General features: G+C 44.7%; 1 protein-coding gene across 2 annotated transcripts in view; it reads right to left on the bottom strand.

The window, feature by feature from the left end:
* Positions 1 to 1,154: 1,154 nt before the first annotated feature.
* The window catches only part of bmf1 (BCL2 modifying factor 1), a 10,123-nt gene continuing 1,017 nt past the window's right edge, over positions 1,155 to 10,260 (bottom strand). The window contains exons 2-4 of one of the 2 annotated variants that reach the window (XM_005742767.1): positions 8,935 to 9,132; positions 8,100 to 8,302; positions 1,155 to 3,631 (exon numbers count right to left, since the gene is read on the bottom strand). In XM_005742767.1, coding sequence (XP_005742824.1) covers positions 3,515 to 3,631; positions 8,100 to 8,302; positions 8,935 to 9,106 — 492 coding nt within the window. In that variant the 5' untranslated portion in view covers positions 9,107 to 9,132 and the 3' untranslated portion in view covers positions 1,155 to 3,514. Of the gene's footprint in view, positions 3,632 to 8,099; positions 8,303 to 8,934; positions 10,216 to 10,260 lie in introns of those variants that run through there. The other variant, XM_013913268.1, reaches the window with a different exon arrangement.

A 10,260-nucleotide genomic window follows, 5' to 3' on the forward strand; every position in this document is an offset into this window, starting at 1 on the left:
GCAACCATGAATTCATTTGGTTTTGTGTATACAGGACAGTAAGATGTGCAAGGAATGTCGCAAGCTCATTTGTCTTTAAAAAAAACAAACAAAAAACCCAAAATGCTCTTGATCTCATTGACTTCAAAAAGGATCACACTGGTATTAAAAGTCATTTTACAAGCGTGAAGTGTCCTTATAAAAGCAGACCCCTTTTCTTAAGAAAATACAATTTAAAAAAAAGAACGTTAAGAAAAACCACGAAGAAGAAATGTTATTACTTATAAAAATTCAAAACTTTCCTCAAAGGAAAAAAAAACTTCAAATTTATATAAAGTGGACTACAAAATTCAAGACACTGACGGTTTCAATAAAATACGCATGTCTCTTTCTCACTGTCTCTCTTGGGATTTTCTGCGCTCACGTATGCCGTTTGAGGCTCGGGAACCTCATTCTAACAAAACTATACAGGGCACCACGGTGGCTTGTTTCCCTTTCCAATAAATCAAACCGGGCCATCGCACCCGAGCCTACTTGCTCGCTGCACTGAACACGCCTGACACGTGGCGAGATCAACTGAGGAGAACAAATCAGAGTAAATACTATACATCAACACTCAACAGATAAGAAACCTAAGGGATTTACATATACAAAGTACTTTCCAGTGCATACTGATTACAACACAATGATTAAGATTAAAGAATTGAACACATACGAGTAAACTGACGCCCTGTGACTTGAGGAAGAAGGCAACCTTTTTGTGTCTAATGTCATGTCTGCCGTTACTTGTTATGAGGGAGAGGTCGTGTGGGAAGGCGTCATTTTTGGAAGGTGGAATTTTGCGTATCAAACACTCATCTGCAGTCTGTAGTTTTCTTCTTTGTGAAGAGCAGCAGCTGTGCTTATGTTTGCTCGGTCTAGATCATTGGCTTAGCAGTGACACCTGCCGCCACTTAAAAAGTAATCGTAACTACACGTTTACAGTAGTTGTTCTAAAGGTGAAGACGGCGTAACGATCGCCAACCTGCTCTCCACAGAGCCAAACAGCCGAAGCGTATACAAGTCCGGAGACCAAAATGGAAAAAAGGAAAACAATGAAGTAATTGCACACACAGGTGTATACAGTAGAAATGGGCAAATACACTGAAATAAATAAAAGAAGAAGAAAGAAAAATAAATTACAAAGAAAGTGAACCGATGAACAACAACCATGTAATGAAGGAGCAGCACAAAGAGGAAGTCAAGAGCTGATGGTGAGACGGGGAGCTACACGGACTGGCTCAGCGTTCACGATCCGCAGGAAACTACAACCACAACCACATTCAGTGCACCTCGCACCACCTATGACTACTACGCTCAGTAGCTCCGTCCCCACCACAGCCAGCAAGTCAGCCTCAAACTCCTCAGTCGAACGGTACCTTTAAGAAGCGTGTGCTGAGAAAGTTGGCCGAGATCTAGGTTAAAATGGAGATGGGAGAAGCGACAACACCTCGAGGGGGTTTCGTCACGTATTAATCGGCGAGAACAGCTCTTCTTCTAACCATGTAACAGATTCTCAAGGTTACCAGTAGCCCACAAAAGTCTGTCCCTGAGACATCTTGAGAAAAAAACAAAAAAAAGCCCAACAACAAAAAAGAGAAAGAACCTAATCGTCATGCAGTGATAAACTTGACACATTGTAAGGAGCATGTAATTACAGACCCCTGATATGTACTGCTCCTTGGGTCCAAAAGTTGGCCTGGGTTCAGCAATGAAAGAGGAGTAAAACAAAACAACAAACAGCATCTTTGACAGTGTCTTTAAACATATTCATATTTCAACAATAATTACAGTCTTTTTCACTTTTTCGTTTCTATTTTTTGTCCATTTCAGAGACTGCCCGTCTGCTGAGTCAGTGGTGATTATATGTGCTCAAACATCCCAAATCTGGATCTCAGCACCAACGACAATATTTATACCCCATAAAAGGTGGCCTGAGAGATTTCGTTTTGCGCACTGGGTTCGGCATATTGTTTCGATGTTCTGAAGATACAGCGGGGCCGTGAAAAAAACAAAACAAAAAATCAAAACCTTTTTAACCGAGCCAACGTGTCTCTCTCCAACTCTTCAGTGTGGTCTGAAAAACTGCGTGAGCGATCTTTCGAGAAGTGTCATCCAGATTATGTTCAGTCAGGCCTCAACACTGAGGCACGTCTCAAGACAATGCGAATGGATAAATGCGGTGGTAAGGAAACAGGTGGTAAATGAAAAAAACAAATAAACAAACCAAAAAAATCAACCTTCATACAAGACAGAGGTTAGCTTGTCAACATTCGGATCTTTTGAAGGGTGGTATAGTGCAAAAACAGTGGATCCACAGCTCCACTTCAAGGGCATGGAGGTCTGAAAACAATCAAATGAAAAAAAAAACATTGGAAAAACCCCCCAAAAGGGAATATCAGAGTAATATACTGGGAACAAGGGTCAAGTGAAATGAATAAAACAGCTGGTTTAGGTGTTACGATATCTGCAACAACGTGATTGACTTGTGTTCTAATATAGTGCAAGACCTCTAATAGTTGTTTACATGCGTGCAAGAGTCGGCACGTTGACGTGCGCTACATGTCAGATTTGCCCCCCGATATGTTGCAGGAAAAAGGCTCAAATGACAAGTAAACCCAGTAAAAACCCAGGTTAAGTGAAAGGATTTTAACAATAACAACACAAGATGTCCAAGTGCACATGCCTTGTTTTCCTTTTTCACTTTCTTTTTGATGTCTGGCAAGTTTGCATGCAGTCACCTGGCTTGTTTGACCAGACGGTGACGTTAAGAAGCGCAGACTCCACCCAGAGAGTCAGCAGACCCAAACATCTGCCATGTATCGCGTGACTCTCTTTGCATATTAAGATGACATATCACCGTGCGCTCACTTTCACACGCGCGGAAACTACTGTTCCCAGTATTTCTGAACAATACCAAGAGGTCGTGTTCAAAGAAAACCAAGGAGGGACAAAAGACAAACTGAAAGTAAAAAAAAATGAAGAAAACATAAATGTTTCACTGAGGTGAGGTGCAAAATGCTTTTGTTCTGAGAAGTCGCCTCTTTGGAAGTTAGTAAAAATCGACTTGACTGGTCACCTGGGAAACTTCCTCTGCGTTTCCTTTCACTTCCTAACCATCTTCTTCTCTTACCTGTCAAAACTGCTCAATACTCATTCTGGCAGAAGACACTGAATAAGGCATTCCCAGGTTCTGTGAGAGGTCATTAAAGTGAACAAGAACAATGTACTGTACAAAACCACTACACCACAGGTATGCCAAAAAAAAGAAAGAACATTGCCCATTAGTGGAATCTCAGAGCAACATGGCATCTTCTTTGAAGGAAAAAAAACAACAAAAAACCCCCAAAACACAACCTGGTATAAAAGTTGGTTGTCTCCGTCCCGCGGTGACCTCAATTGTTTTCTCCCCAAACAGACCCGTGTTAGATTAGACAGTGCCAGTAGGAGTCCAGTTCCTCACAGAGATGAATGAAAAACGGGGGACAAGGTCGCCTCACCTCCGTCCTCCACCCCCTCCTCCGGCTATGAACCCCCTATCAAACAGAAGGCTGAGAATGGCCGCGGCCAGGCGCCACCACATCGGCCCCTGGTTCCTTTGGTTTCGGTGATACTGAAACAAAAACAAGACAAAACGCACAACAGTTAGAAACTCAAAACACAGCACCAGACGCAGCCATTATTTGGGGTTCGCGTCGTGTTTATGTTGTCGGCGACCGACGCCGATTCACAGCGAGCATAAAACGTAACGAGACGCCGATATTTTCAGGGCACTCCGCTCCGCTTCCCAGCGATGCTTAGCAGAGAGGATTCCCTTTGTGTGCAGGATCCTTTACGCGAGCCGGGCTTTCCCTACAGACATTCCTAGCCATAAACACATTTATCGCACGGTCACACTTTTTTTTATTCTAATCTTCCTGGCACAGACTAGCAGCCAGCAGCTCAGGAGGAGACTCTCTCAGGTTTGCGAGCCAATTGGATTGTGTGCGATTAGGAGGATAATGCTATCTCTGCCATTGAGAAGCTGAGATAAGATAATTGCACCAAATGGGATTAGAGGGCTCTTGATGAGAGGCAGGGAGTCTGTGGAAAAACACACGTGTCTGCACGAGAGGGCTACAGTAGTTGAAGATCTCATGTCCCGGACGGAAGGCAGACTCCGCTACACCTGATAGTTCTGAGGCTATTTTCAGACCAAGAGGGCCGTAAACTGAAAACAACTGGGGGGCGGGGTTAAGATTACTTTTTCAAAACAATGCATGAAAGTGTACTACGTTGTCTTGATAACATTGTATTACTGTTTAGAAAAGCCAAAATATCCTAAGGCAGCGATTAGATACGCCATATTTGCACGACTAGTGTCCAAACCTTGACCTAGTTAACAGTCAAGAACTGCCACTGCGATAAGCCTCTGGGTTTCCATACCGTTATCACACTGTGGTGAACTTTGCAGGGTGTTGCATAAGCTTCAGCAGTTTCCAGCCAGCATGTTTGTATTCTACTTGCTTTCACCTGAAAAAAGAGGTAAAAACGCTACGGTAAACACAACCAGGAAGCTGTTTGTTTCATTATGACATGTCTAAATTTTGCCCTGGAGATATTTTGATAAGTATATAATAATAGTGTAATGTCTACTTCGAATAAACAAAGGGGGTATTTATTAGAAAGCACAAAATGTTGCATCGCTGGAAGCCGCCATGCTTGAAGTCTTGTAGTTTATTAAGTTACACAAGGCCGGCTCTGCCATGAAAGGAAGGGGGGCAGGGGGGGGGGGGGATGCATGTATGCAATTATATCAATACTGTATGTCAATATTTAACGACAGAGGATTTTTCTGTCAGAGCGTAAATCTCAAAATGAGTCAAGTTCCATGAGAAGCGAATTCGTCTTTACAGTCCAAACCAGAATGCCCCCTGTGACCTTTCACCCTCCATTCTATCAAGCTAGACACAAAGAAAGTGAGAGAATAAAAAACAGCAAGAGTGACAAAAGGAGGTGTGCAGGCCTGCTGCAAGTTAGTCATGAGTCACGACACCAACTGTCAAAATGAGGCTCTAAATTTAGCCAGCGATAGAGAAGCAGAGTGGAGCCAGATTCCCTATGTCGTCACGCTGACACCAGCCTGATGTGCTTTATCAGTGCAAGCTGTCTGTCAAGCCAGCTGCTCGCAAGCTCTGCCTTATCGCTTGAGCAAACAGGCCAGCCTCTGCAGCGAGAATCCCCGCGTTGTTCATATCGGCGAGCGGAGAAGGGCCGAGTATCATGCGAACATAGCGGTTGCTTGAGTTAATAGGCAACAGCACAAACAGACGTTCCCGTCAACACAAATAATCAGAGAACAATGAAAGAAAAGTAAATACCATTTGTCATTGCTCCCAGCACCACTTTCCTCCCTCCCCTTCCACAAGTGCTGAAAGGAGAGAGTGCCGTGCCCTCACTGGAACAGTGACGAGATAAAGCGACAACCGCTGCGTGTAAGCGTGCAGGCGCGCACACGGAGGAGATATTCAACCGTGCTTTCAACACCTCCTATCGAAAGCACCAGGAGTCGTCTCCCTTAAAAAAACATGGGGATGAAACCCAACTCTGCTCCTTGCCCTGCGCAGGCTGAAGCAGTCTTCCTGCCATTGTGAATGCCATTATTGCTGTGTCTCAAATGGCAGGCCCGGCTAATGTCAGCCATCCCTCTGGGGACCTTAGAGTCCCCTCCAGCACTTTCTGACTGAGGAGCAATTTATCTGTCAGCATCCGCCAGCACTCCCTCCGCCACCTAATCCCTCCTTTCGCCAGGGGCCACGGGCTCCCATGGAGAGAGCACCGGCAGCCACGTTGCACCAAAATCCATCAAAAACGATGGCAGTCCAAGGCATTTAGATTGCTCTGGGACAAGTGTCTGCGCTGAATAACTCGCCTACTGACAGGAGCAACAGGAACGAGACCTGGCAAACAGTACCGCCATTATCCAGCGAGTTTTTTTTTTTTTTTTTGTGCTAACTGCCAGACCGTGCGATACTGAGAAGTGAGAGACGGCAAAAGAGCAGAAAGCAGAAAAACAAGTATGGGTGTATTCATGCATGAGCATGTACACATGCACGCACAATACAATAACTTGCACAACCAGAACCAGAAATAGTAATTACAGAGGCTTCAGTGGAATCACGCATCCAAAACCACACTTAAGTGTTTGAGTTGTAAAAACATCCCTCAATAACAGCAAACCACGAAGACACTTAGCACAGTAGCAGAAGCACAGCCATGCTCGGAGAACAAAAGAAAAGAAAAACTTTTTTTTTTGCCTTTATCAAATATTCACTATCTAGGCATATGTGTCTTCAGGATATGACTTTACAGGATGGTTTTCACTCTGACTGTCCTCTCTGCTGTTTACTCAACCAGCAAAGTGAGCACAAACCACTTCCTCATCTCTTGACCCAGGCCTGCCTCCGATGTGCGTCAGTAGATCCTGGTCGTACACATAGCAACCCTCCTGTCTGACCGTCTGTGTGTGTGTCTGCCCGTGTCACAATACATGAGTCATGCTGCGGCGGTATAAATAACATCTGCTTGATAAAGTGCATGAGAAAAATCAGAAGCTGTCTCATAGGTTAGAGTCTAAATTTAAAAAGAAAAAAAGATTATATATATATACATGTATACATATTTTTATGTGCACGGGTCATCCCATTTCCCCACAGGGAGTTTTTAAGACAGCTTAGGACAGTTGTTATTTGATCATGTGAAGTTCAATTTCCATTCTCCATCCCCCCCGTATACATCCTTAAACCATCATTATTATGGATCTCACCTCTGCAGTCTGCCTATGACTGAGAAAACTTATTTTTTGGGTGTGTGTGCGCGTGTGTGTCTCCTGTGGCTGCGCCTCGCAAAGGGAAGGGGCTGCCTTGAGACTCCCTGGAACCACAGCTGTTCCCCTCTGGGCTCACGTGGGGAGCTTCGGGTTACAACATGTTTACCTACTTCTACCACTTCTGCTTTTTTTCCTGGATGTATCAGCATGCGTGCATGTGTGCGTGTATAAATGTGTGAAATAAATATGTGTGTAAAGACTGTTAACCACCTGTGCAACAAAAGTACTTGCACTTTGCAGGAAATCTCCCTGGAGGGGGGGGGGGGGGGGCTGTGCATATTTTGTGCATATTTAAAGACAAAGAAATAAAAGCATGTCACAGGTTTTACAGCACACCCAAACAGCAGTGATATGCCGATACAGTGGACACTGTCGCTGTGGCCACCGTGTGTTGTTTCAGTGCAGGCATCCTCCACACCAACAGCCTTCAGAGCACATTAAGGAAACAGGGGAAAAGAGAGAGAAATAAACAGGAAGAGGAGGCAGGGGAAGGGGGTGGGGTGGGAGTGTGGGGGGGGGGTGAAGTGGGGGAAGGGCTGTCCTCGTTCTGAAATGTCTTTGGCTTGAGGGAAAAGAGGGGCGGAGGGGGTGGGGGTTAGGTACTGGGGTAAAGTTCTGCATGTGTACAGCCTCTCCAAAACAAATATAAAGCGAGCACCGTAATAGAGAAGAAACTTTTGACCCACAATTAATCTCTGTCAGATCAAAATGAGATCCAAATATTGATTTAAAAAGAGCAAAAAAAAAGGTTTGTGGATGATGTGGCTAATGTGTGGACTTAACTTTCCCCTGCTCCGACTTTATAAACACTTAACCTGTGGTGCTTATTCGCACACAGACACAAGTTTCCTCTCTAGTTTGATGGCAGCAAATTTAACTTTACGCTTTATGGAGTCTTTTGTTTCTTATATTGTTGACAGAACGTTGGCGTATCTTCCTGGCTTTACTGCTCTCATCTCACAGGCTCAGATAGGACACATAGAGACTATCTGACAAAAACAACAACAACAAAAAAACAATATAGGTGTATTTGCCTGTAATCAGGCACAGGGAGCAATCTGCAATTTAGTCAAATTTGAAAACTGTCAAAAGAATCGGGTTGCCCTCCACACTTAATGTGAGGCACTAAAAGCATGCTTGTTTCACTACCATTCGGCACCACCGCTTGTCTCCCAGTATTGCACAATCAGCCGAACGCATCCATCCTCCTCACCAGTTGCAGGCGTTCCCAGTGAAACTGGTCTCCTATGAGCTGGAGTTTCTGTCCAATGCAGGCCTCCACGCTGCGAGCCGCGGGTCGCTGGCGGGGCAGGCGCTCCATGCTGTTTTGCTGCTCCGTGCTTCCTTGTCGACTCGCTCTGTGATCCCCGACGAGCTCGAAGCGTGCCGGGAAGTGCAATCGAAAACCTGCGTTACCTGTCGAGTGTCAGGACTCATGCTTATTATTTTGTAAACAACACGTGCTCAGCAAAATAATCTCAATACAGCAATGACGCCGAGCGTGCCAGTCTTTTACACACAGGTAAGGAGATCCATCAGTCTCCTGAAGTACTGCCGAACGCGCCTTTCAGCAAACAGGTTGCTCAGCTATATATCCACAGTTTACCCAGCTGTGATTATTCCTTTGTCTTTTTTAATGACCTTTAATAGTTTCACAAAATAAACCCACATGACTAGTAGTTATAGAGCTCCTCTGGAATGGTTACTTGTTTATGGCACCAGAGTTATTGCTGTCACTGATAATCAGCTCTCTGAAGAGTTGCTGCACAGGTGAGCACTTCTGTCACATCCTTTCAGTCACAATGCCAGTCTGGCGCCTTTTGAATAGCAAAGCAGCTGGGTACACTGCATACAGACCATAAAAGTGAATGTGATGACGACTATGAGGCGCCAGAGGTGAGATCAGCGCAGTAACGCTGTTAACCATCCCTCACGGTGAGTCTTGCATTGTGCTCTCGTGCGTCGGTTTTATAACACCGGTTATCACGCACAAGGCAGCGTTCCCTTTTCCTCCCCTCTTTTGAAATATGGTATGTTGTCAGCCTCACCGTAGAAGAGTGGTCTGGGCTCCTCTGCGACTCCACAGGGCAGCATGCCGTTGTTTGGTACCAGGGCAGGACCGGGTGTCTGTGTGCCTCGATGTTCACACTTTATCTCCCTGAATGTGGTGCGCCAACAGTTGGCTTTTGGCTCAAACACATCGTCCTCCTCATCGTCCATACGGGGTGCGCTTTGAAACGAGCAGCCTTAAAAGTAACGTGACAGGAAAAGAACAAAGGAAAGGTTAAAGCCGAACACGTGTAGTTCGTCTTCCACGGCGTCCCAAGTTCCCTTCGCTAATGAATCCAACCTTGGAGAAATCCACACTAAGAGCTGATGAGATGATCTCAGACACATTCATTAGTCGTTCCTTCCTCCAAAGCATTCATTATCATTATAGACAACCTGTCTGGCCTATAATGAGTGCCCTCAAATCAATAAAACCACAGTGGATAAGTTGGGGAAGAGAAAATGAGCAAACGGTCTGCCTTAATTTGTGGCAAAGATCTCAGTGCTTATTTAGACAAATAGCTCTGCTCAACTCAGTGATGAAACCACACAATTCACTGTGGTTAGGCAAGTCAGTTGAGCCACAGATACATTTAAAGGACTTTGCTGCCTAGATTAAATAAGAGGTAGATTATCTTTTGTCTGTGCTAAGCACATGGATGGGGGTTTCAATAACAGTCCCATAATTACTAACTTTGCTAATAGTTGGTATTTTAACAGTACTGCTGCACCGAATGTATATAAATATGAAAGTTATATAGATATTAGAGCAGATATTTGATGCCAATAATAAAATGCCTCATTATGATTCATCATACCCAATTTACCGCAGTGTGGCAAGAATCTCAAGGAGCACTTGGCAAACTCTCCAGAGTCAATACTAGACTGCACTCAACTCTGAATAATACAGTGGGTCAAACAGTCATCAAAATACGGGTGAAATTCAAGTTGGCCTCACTGGCAAAACTCAAAGTCACCACTGCAGTTGTATTACGGGGTAAGACTACTACCACACTTCCAAATTAGGATCCACAGCAAAAGGGTAATGACAGTCTTTGAGGATAATCCTACGCCACTCTCCCTTCGCTGGTCTGTCAGCCTGCCAAGCTCCCGGAGAAAGGAGTTTTCATTTCTTCACCCAGCATAAGCAGATTGGCCTGGCTCTAGCATGCCCAGACCTCACGATATACTGTGTGCGTTCACAATAAACCCTGTGTGTAAAACCACTTAATGCTTTGTTTTGACAAACACACCGAAAGAACATGTGTGTGTGTGTGTGTGTGTGTGTGTGTGTGTGTGTGTGTGTGTGTGTGTGTGTGTGTGTG

This window comes from Pundamilia nyererei, unplaced genomic scaffold, assembly GCF_000239375.1.
Source record: "Pundamilia nyererei isolate P.nyererei 1_Seehausen unplaced genomic scaffold, PunNye1.0 scaffold00123, whole genome shotgun sequence".
Taxonomy (NCBI): domain Eukaryota; kingdom Metazoa; phylum Chordata; class Actinopteri; order Cichliformes; family Cichlidae; genus Pundamilia; species Pundamilia nyererei.